At 43.2% G+C, this 15648-nt stretch overlaps 1 protein-coding gene across 1 annotated transcript in view; it reads right to left on the bottom strand.

Annotated features, from left to right (window-relative positions):
• suclg2 (succinate-CoA ligase GDP-forming subunit beta) overlaps positions 1-15648 on the bottom strand; it is a 179129-nt gene that overhangs the window by 130467 nt on the left and 33014 nt on the right. The window contains exon 2 of the mRNA XM_080423817.1: positions 10507-10651. Coding sequence (XP_080279943.1) covers positions 10507-10651 — 145 coding nt within the window. The remainder of the gene's footprint in view (positions 1-10506; positions 10652-15648) is intronic.

Below are 15648 nucleotides of genomic sequence, written 5' to 3'. Positions count from 1 at the left end.
AGCAGCTCACAAGCAGATATACAAGCTCATAGCGCGGCACTGAGTGCTGCGCTATGCCGCACAAAGTGACGCGTTGTAAGCTTGTAGATCAGCCATTTCTGCTTTTTTTTATATTGGAAACTGTGTGAAAATCTTTCAACTTGGAATGCAAAAATAATTGTGATGATCTCAAACAATTGCGATCGGACGATTATGTAATAACTGTGACAGGCCTACCTGTGCATGCAGTAGAAGTACAGTAGGGGGCGAGATTTGAGGAGCCACAGGTGAACGAGGAGATAAGAAAACAGCTAAACCTTACCCAGGCAGAAAGAGAGTGAGGAGGAGGGCTAGGGAATGAGACACGAAAAGGAATGCACTTTGTGGCCTTGACACGAGTTGTCAAAAGGCAAGTAAATAAGATGACTACGGCATGTTGCAAAGAGATTGGATTTTGTGTCCGCTGTTCATTTCAAATGACAAGAGCGCCGCGTTCCGTACAATACGACATGCTGTCTAAACCTGTGGAGACAAAGGGGGGCTAAAGGACAGGCTGACAAGGAAATATCTATCATTTGTACACTTTTTTTTTCTCCCCGCAGCTACGTACGAGATGCATTACAAAAATGTCTTAACGTGCTTTTTCTTTATAATTCACATTCCATCCGTGATACAATTGGCCGATACACTGGTACGAGATGACAACGTGAAAAGAAACCCTAACTCGGCATGTTGTTGCCGCTGGAAATGAATTGAAGTGAAACCGCAGCGAAAACGTGTCATTTCAAGCAGGCGGAACAGAATACACGGCACACGTTCTGAAAAATAACCCATTTCGACCGGGAACGCATCTGTGTGTAATATTCAAAAACTATATATTCAAAGATTTTCGAAAATAGCAGATCTACAAGCTCATAGCGCGGCACTCGTGCCGTGCTATGCAAAGATTTTAGTTAAAAAAAAAAAAAAAAAAAAAAAATATATATATATATATATATATATATATATATATATATATTCAAAGATTTGCACACATTTTTACGTTTTTTCCCTCCCAAAAAATAGCAGATCTACAAGCTCATTGCGCTGCACTCGGTGCCACGATATGAGCTTGTATATCTGCTATTTTTGAATAGCCCAAAGACACCCTAAAATGACACAGATGCGTTCCCGGTCTTAATGGGATAAATAAAGAAATATGCGTTGCTCCCCATTCGTCAAACAAGCTCAACATGTGGCGGTGGAGAGATAAGCATCTGAGGCAATGTTTTCTCCATCTTTGCTTCGTCGATCACTGTTGGAGAGGACGAGACGTCTGCGCGGGACATGAAGAAAAGACGAGGAGCGGCGCCTGCGCTTTTGATTTAGAATTCAGACTAAGAATCCATCAAGATTTGCTCAACAGATGCATCTGTCACACGAGCAGACACACAAAGTGGACCATGTAATCACACTTGTCATTGGCTGCGGCTGGGCACAGGTGTGTGCGTGTGCGTGTGTGTGTGTGTGTGTGTGCACATAGCTTTGTGCAACACATCTGCGTGAAAAAGAAAACAGGAATCTATATTCATTAAACGTAACAGTTGCCATGATATCTCCACACAGTGCAAAGATAGCAGAAGGCCTACATTCAAAAACCCTGCATACATACACAGCGAGCTGGATAGCATCGCCCGCAGAAGGAAAGGCAGCTCAGTCTTCCATTGACTGATGCTGTATATCATTACTGATAAGGCATTTAGGCTATTCAGAAGGGAGACTGCTAGCATGAACGTTTCAGACAATCCATTCATCCATATGCATGAAGACGCTAGCACTGCTTAAGGGAAATCTTTAAATGAAGTTTTGTGAGGTGTTACATTGGTGGGTGAAATTTGGTAAATGTAACTTCTAACTCCACTTTACATTGAGTAACCACCACTTCCTCCTTTACAGGCAAGAGCGCTGCCAGTACCAAAGCGTGTGGTTGTGGACTAAAATGTCGTGGATCTCCGCCGCCGTTAACATATTATTTTAATGGGCCCTTAAAAGGTCACGTCAAACCAGACGCAGGATCTAAATGTCTCAATAGAAGAGCAGGGAGACTTTAAGCCCCATTTTATACATTGTCATACAATGGTGTTGAGTGGCAAAAATAGCCACTCTGGGTGGCGCAGGGGACAAGTACCTGTCCACCACCACCACAGAGTCTACTCTAAGGGGGTTCAAATCCGCTGTGGTGACATCCGGCTTGCATGCACAAACACAATCGGTCGTGTTTGTCTGAGGAAAGCCGGGCAGGGGGGGGGGCAATCTTTGTGGCTGCGCTACAGGCTCGGGGAGGCACCTGTCTGTCAGTGAGGGGTGTTGAACGGGAGTAGTAGGACGGATGTGCTACAGTACGTCATCCTCCCGGTGGGGGCTCCTAACTGACAGGTGAGGAGCCCCCCGCCAGTGGCAACACAGAAATGTGTGAGGAGTGCTAACTCATTAAGTTGCCATTGACGTGTTTCACGTGTTTTACCGCTATGGCGCAACGTGCCAATGATGTGTTTGACGTGTTTTTTAAAAAAAAACGTTCAGAACCCAAGGTGTCATTATCTGAAGATTTGCTGCTCCATTCAGTTCTTGTTTAACTTATTACTGAAAAAGGCTGTATCTCGGCTCCTGAGCACTTTTTTTTTACAATGTATTTTTGGCCCTGACGTTATTTTCAAAGGCAGACAATTAATGTCAACAAGGTCGCGCTGACCTCGTTGACATTTGTGAAACCACACAATGCAACACTCAGGGGATCGATTATACTGGAGATAAATATTCTGTGACTACTTGAAAAAGGTAAGAAAATTGAAAACTTGCTGGCACAGTATAACCATATTTTTGTATTTTATGGCACTGAATGAGTTAATTGGCATAACGACTAAATTGGGATATAAAGAGAAAAAACTTTTTGGGGGAGAGAGAAATAATTGGCTAAATTAATTAATTAAAAAAAGATTATTTGTATTAATCATGTCATTCAATCAGTCACAGATTGATTGGACCCAATCAGTAACCATAATTTATGCAAACAGTATGTACTCAAAATTGTCATGAAAAATTTGATGAGAGAATAACTTGCATGCAAAGGCAAGCACACAAGATGCAATCAAGTCTGCAGTCAGGAATAACTTAAAGCCGCACTTTGTGTAACTTTCCAAGTGTTGATATTTTTTACCACTGAGGTAATGGCGCCTGACTGCATGCTCAGGGCAGAAATGTAATTTTGACCTTCAGGTAAAAATGTGTGTCAAGCAGTGTTGATTTTGTCGACTAAAACTATGAGAATTTTTTTTCGTGGACTACCTTTTTTCACTGACGAAAACTAAATCAAAACTAAGCTACAGTATGATGACTAAAACTAAGACTACATATGTTGACAATATCGTCAACAAATAAAAACTAGACTAACATGTTAGTGAAGGACGAGTGGAGAAGAGATCTAGTCAAGTCTAGATCTAGAACTAAAAGACAAGTCATTTTATGTTTGGTTGCACTCAGGTGTTGCGCTTTGAAAATAGCAGATCTACAAGCTCCCACGCTTGTAGATCGGCTATTTTCAGCATGCAACCAAGTGTAAAATCAGGCATTACGACGCTATCAAGGCACCGCCAAAATACATTTTAGTCGACTAAATCAACTGTAGATTTAGCAGACTATAATCTTATGATATTTAGTCAACTAAAACTGGACCAACAGTAAAACATTTCAGATGACTAACATATGACTAAAACTAAATGGAATTTGATTCAAAAGACTAGGACTAAAACTGAATCAAAGTTTGCTGTAAAAATCAACACTAGTGTCAAGCCAGAAGTGTCAAAAGGTCATGTCAAACCAGACACAGGATCTAAATGTCTCAATAGAAGAGCAGGGAGACTTTAAGCCCTATTTTATACATCGTCATACAGTACATTGGTGTTGAGTGGCAAAAATAGCCGCTCTACACACTCAAATGTAGCGATGAGCTTGTAGATCTGCTATTTTCCTTTTTTTAAGCCTATGATGTCATTCCCAAATTTTTAAGCATTCCGACAAATTTTTCAAGAACCACAGAATATTTATCTCATATGATCGATCCCCTGATGGTTGCTAATCACGGAGGGTTTCACTGTGCTTCTGTGAAGAAGAAAAAAATGTCATCGCGACCTCCAGATACTTTTACTTAAGTAGAAAATGTGAGTACTTTTTCCCACCATGCACTGGATGAACGTATACAATACATATAAACTATAAATCACCGGACAATTATTCAGTTCTTATCTCCCTCTCTGTCCTTTTATCAGGGTCCTCCTCCAGGGCAAATACACTGTGAACAGACACTTCAGTGTCTACTGTAGCTTGGAGAGACAGCATCAGTGTGTGTGTGTGTGTGTGTGTGTGTGTGTGTGTGTGTGTGTGTGTGTGTGTGTGTGTGTGTGTGTGTGTGTGTGTGTGTGTGTGTGTGTGTGTGTGTGTGTGTGTGTGTCAGTCACTCATAGTGCCCCACTGGACCAGGGAACACTCAGTTCACCCCATGTATAAGGCCACAAGCAAGTGACTTCAGTATTCAGTAACCATTAGCGAGTTACAAATCTCCCCTCTCCCATAACGTTAACTCTCCCTTAAAAGTTGTCATCCGAGTGGACAGGGAATCAACGAGCCATATCACACCCTTTCTTCGTCGTTATAACGAGCTGATGCTCAATAACGGAAGCGAAAACCCTTAAAAAGGGATAGTTCACACAAAAAAAATACTTATTTTCTATCAAATACACACCCCATGAAGCCTTGAATTCATGTTTTTTATCGAAAATTGGCACCGGGTGAAAAATAAGGGTTACAAAATCAAAAAAGAAAAAAAGGAATGCGACAAAAAAAAAAACTCCATGAATTCAAGTCTCCATGGGGTGTGTAATCGATTAAAAAAAAAGTCATTTTAGGGGTGAACTATCCCTTTAAAAGGGTGATTTATACTTATAAAATAGCAGATCTACAAGTTCACAACGCGTAGCAGCGTAGGCAAATCAACAGGCCAGTCAATCATATTGTGGGACTGGGACCCCACACACATAACTCTGCCCATTGGGGTTAGAAGGCACGCACTCAGTAGGTTCCCCAGCTTAACTGTGCCTGACTAAAGAGGTTCTGTTCTCTGCCTCTCTAGCCAACCACATTCACCACAGTGTGACCTAACATGGCCCGAGAGCGCCGTGTACACAGACGCGCGAGCACATAAACGCAGAGAGTGCGCATCGGGGGGGCAAACGGGAGCATTGATACATTGCTCGAGAGCCAGCAGTGCTGGTCACCAGATACAAACACTAAAGTTGAAGGACATAGACACATTTTTTTATGTGCACGTGCGCACAGAGAGAGAGAGACCCTTTGTGTCTGTGGAGATAAGCAGAGATTATACACAGCAGCCAAAAAAGGCTCCGGCTATAGCCTGTAGGTCCGCTGAGACGGATGAAAAGTGCCACGAGCCATAGCTCTGTCCAGCTGTCTCCGTCTCCTTTCCCCACCTCCCCTCTGTTGCCGAGCTCCGTTTTCTTCTCTCCAGATTTCCCCCCAGGCCGAGCCATGGTGGGACTGTTAACCCGTTAAAGACCGGGAACGCATCTGTGTGTCATTGTTTAGATTTCTTTGGGCTATTCTAAAATGGCAGATCAACAAGCTCATAGCGCGGCGCCGGCACAGAGTGCCGCGCTATGAGCTTGTGGATCTGCTATTTTAGAAAAATCGTGAAAATGTGTGGAAATCTTTGAATATTCTAAAATTCTACGAATCTAAACCCTAACAGTTTTTTGGAAAAAACGTATGTTGCTATATCAGTGGTGCTCCAACTTTTCCATGTCAAGGACCCCCAAAATTGTATTTGACCGCGGACCCCCCCCCCCCCCCCCATCTCAAAATATGTTGTTCCAGGGACCCCCCAGAAGCACACAGATCGGAGTTAAAAATGTTCGCTTTAAAACATAAATATATATTCACAGATTTTGCACGAATTTTCAAAAATAGCAGATCTACAAGCTTGTAGCGCGGCACTCGGTGCCGCGCTATGAGCTTGCATATCTGCTATTTTTGAACAGCCAAAAGAAAAAAATTAATCTAAAAATGATTCTTTCCCGGTCTAGATGGGTTAAGAAAAAGACATTACACTCCATCCTCCTCCTCGGCCCCAGTGTTGAGATTATCTCCCTTCGCATCGGGGACCAGGGGCCACTGAGGACGGAACGGAACGGAACGGAACGGAACGGAACGGAACAGGACTCTGGCAAACAGCAGCATCGCACCACGCCGGCTGGCTGGCAACCAATGCCAGATGCACAACCCAGAGTCATTGTTGTAGCGGAGAGGGCAGTGAATAAAATATAGAGCCTTGAGGGTACTTGTGTGTATGTACTGTACAAGTACGTGTGCCACACAGTTTGGAGTGTGCCCGGTAAGTGAGAGCAGAGGAGAGACAGACAGAGACAGAGAGAGAGACAGACAGAGAGAGAGAGACAGAGACAGAGAGAGAGAGAGAGAGAGACAGAGAGAGACAGAGAGAGAGAGGGTCTGACTGACTGACCCAGTCAGTCAGTCAGACAGTCAGTCAGTGTGCGTGCGTGCATTAAAGGAGAGAAATTAAGACTTTGTTGTCCTGTATGTGAGGGGCTTGGGGTGGGGTGACGATGATTTAACGCATTTAGACCGGGAACGCATCATCTGTGTCAGTTTTAGATTTATTTGGACAATTTTTTTTTTAAATCATGATTATTTTTAGCAAATCTTTGAATATATATTTTTTTTTAACTCATATTTTTGCTTCTGGGGGATTCTGCAAATGTCTTATAAATCCTCCTAATGTTGCTATAATCAGTGGTTCTCAAACCTTTTTCATTTCAAGGACCCCCACAATTATATGTATTTGGCCGCAGCACTCGGTGCCGCGCTATGAGCTTGTATATCTGCTATTTTTGAATAGCCAAAAGTATATAATAATGGTTGAAGTGGTTACACAGATGCGTTCCTGGTCTCAATGGCTTAACAGAATACAACAAATAACCAAAGCGTGAGGAACTGAACACGAGAGAGTGCGAAAACAAAATAGCCTGGTTGAGTGCAGTGATGAAAAAGTGAGCAGGCACAGAGTGCCATCATAGCACGAGAAGAAGCCAACAAAGGCTATATCGCGCCCAAGCATAATGGCAAGAAGACAATGTCAAGGACCCCCAAAATTGTATTTGACCGCGGAGCCCCCATCTCAAAATATGTTGTTCCAGGGACCCCCCAGAAGCACACAGATCGGAGTTAAAAATGTTCGCTTTAAAACAAATATATATTCATAGATTTTGCACGAATTTTCACGATTTTTCAAAAGTGTCGCGCTACGAGCTTGTAGATCTGCTATTTTTGAATCGCCAAAGAAATCTAAAAATGATTATTTCCCGGTCTAGATGGGTTAAGAAAAAGACATTACACTCCATCCTCCTCCTCGGCCCCAGTGTTCAGATTATCTCCCTTCGCATCGGGGACCAGGGGCCACTGAGAACGGAACGGAACGGAACTCCGGCAAACAGCAGCATCGCACCACGCCCGGCTGGCAACCAATGCCAGATGCACAACCCAGAGTCATTGTTGTAGCGGAGAGGGCAGTGAATAAAATTCATTCCTTGAGGGTACTTGTGTGTATATATGTACAGTACGTGTGCCACACAGTTTGGAGTGTGCCCGGTAAGTGAGAGCAGAGGAGAGAGAGAGACAGAGAGAGAGAGAGACAGAGATGAGACAGAGACAGAGAGACAGAAACAGAGACACAGAAACAGAAACAGAGACAGTGACAGAGACAGAGACAGTGACAGAGACAGAGACAGAGACAGAGAGAGAGAGAGAGAGAGGGTCTGAATGACCCAGTCAGTCAGTCAGACAGTCAGTCGGTGTGCGTGTATGCGAGGGGCTTGGGGTGGGGTGACGATGATTTAACCCATTTAGACCGGGAACGCATCACCTGTGTCAGTTTTAGATTTCTTTGGCTTTTTTTTTTTTTTTTAATCATGATTCTTTTTGCAAATCTTTGAATATATGTATTTTTAACTCATATTTTTGCTTCTGGGGGATTCTACAAATGTCTTGTAAATCCTCCTAATGTTGCTATAATCAGTGGTTCTCAAACCTATTTCATTTCAAGGACCCCCACAATTATATGTATTTGGCCGTGGACCTCCATCTCAAAATATTTTGTTCCAGGGACCCCCAGAAGCAAAGAATTGAGTAAAACAAATTTGCTTAAATATATATATATATATATATATATAATTTCAAAGATTTGCACACATTTTCACGATTTTTCAAAAATAGCAGATCTACAAGCTCATAGCGCGGCACTCCGTGCCGAGCTATGAGCTTGTATATCTGCTATTTTTGAATAGCCCAAAGTATATAATAATAATGGTTAAAGTGGTTACACAGATGCGTTCCCGGTCTCAATGCGTTAACAGAATACAACAAATAACCAAAGCGTGAGGAACTGAACACGAGAGAGTGCGAAAACAAATTAGCCTGGTTGAGTGCAGTGATGAAAAAGTGAGCAGGCACAGAGTGCCATAGCACGAGAAGAAGCCAACAAAGGCTATATCACACCCAAGCAAATGGCAAGAAGACACGATTAAACTTGATAAGGCTTCAGTAGGGATTAGCTACAGCCATCTGCACTGTTTGCGCACGCGTGTGCGTGTGCGTGTGTGTGTGTGTGTGTGTCAGTGGTAGAAAGTAACTAGAAGTACATTTACTGAAGTACTGTACTTTTTTCTCTCTCTCGCGCTCCCTCGTCGGGGTGACAGCGATGCCATTTACGCTGGGTTCTGAAATGCAGTGGTGTAAAGTAACTAAGTACATTCACTCAAGTACTGTACTTACGTACTTTACTGGAGTATTTCCAATTGTCTATACTTTTACTTCTACTCCACTACATCTCAGATGCAAATATTGTACTTTTACTCCACTACAATTGTTTAAATTTTACCAATATTGATACATATATAAGGCGCATCGGATTATAAGGCGCATCCGCACTATAAGGCGCACTGACGGTGCGCCTTATAGTGCGGAAAATACGGTAGTTACTTTGCAGATATACATTATTACGTTATAAAACATGCATTAACCACTTTAGCCCTATTTTATACCTAGGCTATATTTGAAAATAGCCGATCTACAAGCTCACAACGCGTCACATCGCGACGCGTTGTAAGCTTGTAGATCTGCTATTTTCAAACATTTTAGTACTTTTACTGTTGGTACTTTAAGTACATTTTGAAGCCAATACTTTCGTACTTTTACTCAACTACATTTTGAATTCTGGACTTTTACTTGTAACGGAGTATTTCTACATTGCAGTATTGAAACTTTTACTTAAGTAAAGAATTTCAGTACTTTTTCCACCACTGGTGGGCGTGTGCGTGTGTGTGTGTGTGTGTATGTGTGTGTGTGTGTGTGTGTGTGTGTGTGTGTGTGTGTGTGTGTGTGTGTGTGTGTGTGTGTGTGTGTGTGTGTGTGTGTGTGTGTGTGTGTGTGTGTGTGCGTGCGTGCATGCGTGCGTGCGTTGAGGGGGGGCACCAACAGAAGTCACGTTTTTCATGTTCATAGGGAGGAAAGGCACGGTTTAAACCACAGTCTTGCAACTTGTTAAAGCTCAGAACCGTCTCACGGCGAATGAGAGTACGAGCGATGCAAGTAATTCAGAAGAGAGCAAGAGAGAGAGAGAGAGAGAGAGAGAGAGTATATGGAAGAAAATTATTAGCCCGTGTGTGTGATCAGGGGGGATTTTCTCTGGGCAGTGTGGCTTTGATGTTCTGTCCACCACTGACTTATCCCATTTCAAAAGACACGCTCCCTCTTACTGGCCCTCCAGGGGGAGGAAGCAGTTATAACCCATTTAGACCGGGAGAGAATCGGTGTAATTTTTAGATGTCTTAGATGGCAAAAATAGCAGATCTACAAGCTCGTAGCACGGCACTCGGTGCCGCGCTACGAGCTTTTCATTTTTATTTTTTATCGTGAACATTTGTGCAAATCTTTGAATATATATATTTTTTTACATATTATTTTACATTTTAACTCGAATCTTTGCTTCTACAAATGTCTTCCTTCTAAATCCTAACAGTTTTTTTTTTTAAACTTATGCTGCTATAATATCAGTGGTTCTCAAACTTTTCTCATGTCAAGGACCACCCACCCACTCGGTGCCGCGCTATGAGCTTGTAGATCTGCTATTTTTGAATAGCCCAAAGAAATCTTAAAAATGACACACAGACAGATTGCGTTCCCGGTCTTTAATGGGTTAATGCTTGTAGTACACGATTGCTTGCGTATAGGTCAATGACGTGTGTGTGTGTGTGTGTGTGTGTGTGTGTGTGTGTGTGTGTGTGTGTGTGTGTGTGTGTGTGTGTGTGTGTGTGTGTGTGTGTGTGTGTGTGTGTGTGTGTGTGTGTGTGTGTGTATATAATGTATGTGGAGGAGGGTGAGTCCTGCTCTTATATAACTGACCGAGTCTCTTGGCGGCCGCCAGGGCGTCTGAGGCCGTGGAGGCCACGTAGAAGCGCTGCACGGCCACGCCGCTCTCCTGCATCAGCTTCTTGCTCTGGTACTCCTGCAGGTTGAGCCATCTGCGGGGAGGACTCAGCCGTGCACACTGCAGCAGCGGGTATAAAAATGACAAGAGGGTGGCGGGGAAGGGGAGGGAGGGAGGTAGGGGGGGGGAACAGGCAAGAAAAAGAAAGAGAGCGCGTTAGTGTGAGTCTGTCTGTCCCCCCACCCCTACGCATGCAATGTAGTTAACAGTGTAATCAAACATTCAGTTCTTGAGGGATCCGTCGGGAAGACGACGGCTGTGAGGGAATCACACGCAAAAATGTTGATTTATTTTTCTCTCTCTAACGTGACATTTCCTTCGCGGCCCACGTGTGGCGGGCCGTTTGGCATAACACGAGACACACACACACACACACACACACACATACACACAAAGAGGAAAACAGTGTCAAATACCTGCCTGTGTGTATATGGACTAACATGCATTCCCCCTACCCCCCCCCCCCCCTCCCCCCTCCTCTATCTCCATTCACAGCATTATCTTTTCCCTCGCTCTTTCCTCCTCCTCTCCACGCTGTAATGAGACAGCCAGACAGGCCCGGGCTGCTTTTCAGAGACTGTTTGCTCCGTCAGCAGACACACACACACGGGGCCCTCCCGTCAGCTCCAGCTGTTACCTCTATTAAAAAGACATTGGCGTTTTAATGTGACAGAGAGACACGGGTTGCGTTAAGGTTAGATTTCCCCCCCCCTCTGCAGCACCATCCCTGTGTGCATGCGTGCGCGCGCGCGTGTGCGTGTGTGTGTTTGTGCACGCAGTCGCACACGCTCACACAGTGAAGATAGGAGTTCGTAAATAACACAATTCAAACCGTGTATTTCCCAACTTAACCCATTAAGACCGGGAACGCATCTGTGTCATTTATTTATTTATTTGGCTATTCAAAAATAGCAGATCTACAAGCTTGTAGATCTACTATTTTTGAGGGGGAAAAACTTGAAAATGTGTGCAAATCTTTGAATTCTTGGGTTTGTCTCAAAAATATTTTGAGATGGGGGTCCGTGGCTAAATAGATGTCATTCTGGGGGTCCTTGACATAAAAAAAATTGAGAACCACTGATATATATAGCAACGTACGTTTTTGATTAGTTTTTTTTACTGTTAGGATTTAGAAGACATTTATCCCAGTCCCCAGAAGCAAAGATTTTCCCACAATTTTTCAAAAAAAATAGCAGATCTACAAGCTCATAGCGCAGCACCGAGTGCCGCGCTATGAGCTTGTAGATCTGCTATTTTTGAATAGCCAAAGTATAAAATAACCGTTCATTCCCGGTCTTAATGGGTTAATGGAACAAGAGTGCAGGGTTGCCTTACGTGGCAATAAAATAAGTATTGGGCGTGTCGTTATTGCTGAGCTAAGTAGAGCTGAACTTAACTCAGATATTGCACTACTATGGTTGAGTTACATCAGTGTGAGCCTGGATCTCGGTGCCACATGTTACGTGGAAGAAGGGGGTTGTGCCAACGTGAACAGCTGCACCGCCAGATCCAGGGTGAGCATTTCACTCTCGGGTGTGAGAAGACGACCCAAAAGGGTCACAACTAAGAGATAAATGAACACTCAGGACTTCACGGTGTATCGAGTGTCACCCATTGCAGATTAGTGTGCGAGAGGCGAGATGATAATCTTGGCCGTGTCTTGTGTGTGATGCCATCTGTTTGGTAACACTGGCAGCCAATAGGAGATCGCCTTAACCCGCTAAAGACCGGAGAACGCATCTGTGTGTCATTTTTTAGATTTCTTTGGGCTATTCAAAAATAGCAGATGTACAAGCTCATAGCGCGGCACCGAGTGCCGCGCTATGAGCTTGTAGATCTCCTATTTTTAGATTTTTTTTTGGGGGGGAAATTTTGCAAATCTTTGAATATATATTTTTAAAGCGAACATTTGTAACTCAAATCTTTGCTTCTGGGGGATTCTACAAATGTCTTTTAAATCCTAACAGTTTTTTTTTTTAATTGAATGTTGCTGTAAGTGGTTCTCAAACTTTTTCATGTGACCACCCAAAATGATATGTATTTGACCGCGGACCCCCCCCCCCCCCCCATCTAAAAATATTTTGTTCCGGGGACCCCCCAGAAGTTGTAACATGAGTTAGAAATATTCGCTTAAAAATATATTGTATATTCAAAGATTTGCACAAAAAAAAAACACGATTTTTCAATAATAGCAGATCTACAAGTTCGTAGCGCGGCACTCTGTGAGCTTGTATATCTGCTATTTTTGAATAGCCAAAGAAATCTTAAAATGGCACCGATGCGTTCCCGGTCTTAAAGGGTTAAAGAGGAACGCTACCAGTTTTCAATATTACACAGTCTGGTTGTCTGGAAGTTTGGTCTTAATCAGAATGTAATGCAAGTCATTCTTAACGACAGGTTTTTCCACTAATTTTATGTTTTACAGGTGTCCACTCCAAGGATCTCATCAGCAGTTGTTTTTTTCTTCATTATCTCAGCTCAGGGTCTACAGTTGGGAGATGTTAAAGGGCGATTTTAATCAAGGGTTTTAAAGGTTTCATGACATTCAGTTGTACCACACATTAAAAGTCTTTGTCATGGTCCTTCAAACGTGTATAAAAAGTTTTTAAAAAAAAATCCACTCCAGTGATCCATGGCATGTGTTTTTCTCTCACATTTCTAAAGCCTTTTCAACTGCAATGAAAAAAGAAATCTTTGCCTGAGGGTGTCGCTGTTGAGGGATTTTGCCTGTCAATCATCACCTCTGCTCCGCCCCCCCCCCCAAAGGAAAGGATAGGGGAGGGGAAATGAGGTGAGTAGGCGGGATTAATGGCCTATGACTTCACAGTCCAAGGGCCAATCTCAGATTACTTTTCAGCCTAATTATTCAGAAAACCCCAGACCACAGAAAATCCACTGAATGTTCAAAGTTTGGTTTTGTTGGGTGTAATTGAGGTCATAAAACCCCCCAAAAAACATAAAAAATAAAAAAAAGTGAAAATGAATGTCATAGAACCTTTAAAGCACGACATTCACTCAATTTTAGTAAATGTTTCCCACTCAAAAAATCAAAAAGTTAATGAAGCAAGAGCTTGCTGTTCTTATGACAACCCTGTTCTTATGACAACACCTGAGGGTCAAACTATTGTGGGGAAAACAAGCGAAAAAGAAAATCGAAAAATCGATGGCAGTGGGTAAACGCAGCCAGAAATAGTCTCATAATATGTTGAGACTGCTGCAGTCATGGATAGTTTGTAGACATCGATTTATCTCAACATAATCTGAGTTCCCAGAAGTTTTTGCCAGCTCGGCGAGGAACTTCTGGGCCAGAGCCCTGGTATTTGTGGGCGGGATGTAATTGACGCTCAGAATCTGAGCGGACACGCCTCTTACCGGTCTGAGAGCTGTGCAACTCGTCTAAAAAGTCCGACGAGAGGCAAACAGCAGTACACAACGATGGCGGCCGCAATTTCTCAAGGGGAAATTGCTTCCCGTCGATCCTATTTAGATGCAACACCCAGTGCATGTGGATCCCGCCCCCTTTTCTTCATTGGCTGTTGATTTGAATCACAACGTAGTGGCCGCGCCCCTGCTGTCCAAGCTCCGACGCAATGCCTCCCAGACTAATCTCAACATGACCAACATTACTGCAGTAGCGAACCTATACTTTCTGCCAGTCAACTGACTGACGGACAAAAGCAGTCGTGATGGATTGGAGCCACTTTGTTTGTGGACATTCACTAAACTCATAAACTATTTTACACGGACACCAAACTGCTTAGCTAACACATTGTTAACGCAACTACAATACTGGATGGTAAAACAAGGGGTTTAACTGAGACAATAACATTAAAGCCTTGATCGTTTAAAATGTTTTATGCTAGCAACAGTGAAAGTATAGAGCTGTAGGTTGAGTTTGTGGCCAGCATTATACATTTAACCACTTAAACCTTGTTGACCGGGGTCCCCTGTACTAGACAGAGGTCTACTTGGTCCCCTCCTTTTCTCCATATTTCGTATTTTCTCTTCTGCAAAAATAGCCGATCCACAAGCACGGAAAGCATCGCGTCGATCTACTATTAACACCAAATATTTTCATATTTTCATATAACCCATTTAGACCAGAGTCCTGCACGGGTCCAATTTTGAGAACCCGCGCCCGCCCCGCCCGTCAATACTCAGATCTGTCTCTCAGATCACCCGTGATTATTTCAAAATACGAACCAGACCCGCCCGTCAAATAAACGACCCGTTGTCCGCCCGTTTACCCGTGATGCAGAGTAAAATGTAAATCCTATTGAAAAGTGTGTTGAAAAAGATAGCAGCCTTCAACAACAGCGCTACCTTCAGTGGTCAGGTTCGTACAGAAATCAAGTGAAGACGGAGGAGCGAGCTTAAGCCACGCGCGCGAACGCGCATCTACGCAGCACACATGTGTCGTTGTTTACGTCGACAGATAGTTTTAATTTGAAGGTTTAACAGGATGTTCAATGTGTTTTTGTGAGTTAAGATAACTGACCATCGTGCTCCATGCAGTTGTGCTGTGTTAAGTTACACAAGTGACGTTGTTTGGGCGGAAACAGTGCTTTCTGATTTTCACAATAAAATGATACCCGCCCGCGATTAGTTCAGTACCGCCCGTCCCCGTACCCGTGATCTTATCAAAGTAAAATTTTCACCCGTTTTCACCCGTCAAACGCGGGTACCCGTCGGGTATCCGCGGGTACCTGGCCCGTTGCAGGACTCTGATTTAGACCTGGAACGCATCGGTGTCATTTAAAAATTTCTTTGGCTATTCAAAAATAGCAGATACACAAATAGCAGATACACAAGCTCATAGCTCGACACGGAGTGCCGCGCTATGAGCTTGTAGATCTGCTATTTTTGAAAATTCATGAAAAGTGGTGCAAATCTTTGCTTCTGGGGGTTCCTGGAATTAAATATTTTACAAATGTTCGCTTTGAAAAATATATAATCCAAGATTTTGCCACGAATTTTCAAAAATAGCAGATCTACAAGCTGATAGCGCGGCACTCGCTATTTTTTAAAAGCCCAAAGAAATCTAAAAATGACACACG

Source organism: Gymnoscopelus braueri (assembly GCF_963280865.1).
Source record: "Gymnoscopelus braueri genome assembly, chromosome: 3".
NCBI lineage: Eukaryota > Metazoa > Chordata > Actinopteri > Myctophiformes > Myctophidae > Gymnoscopelus > Gymnoscopelus braueri.
The sequence above is the reverse complement of the archived record's forward strand: the minus strand, read 5'-3'. Positions and strand labels throughout refer to the sequence as shown.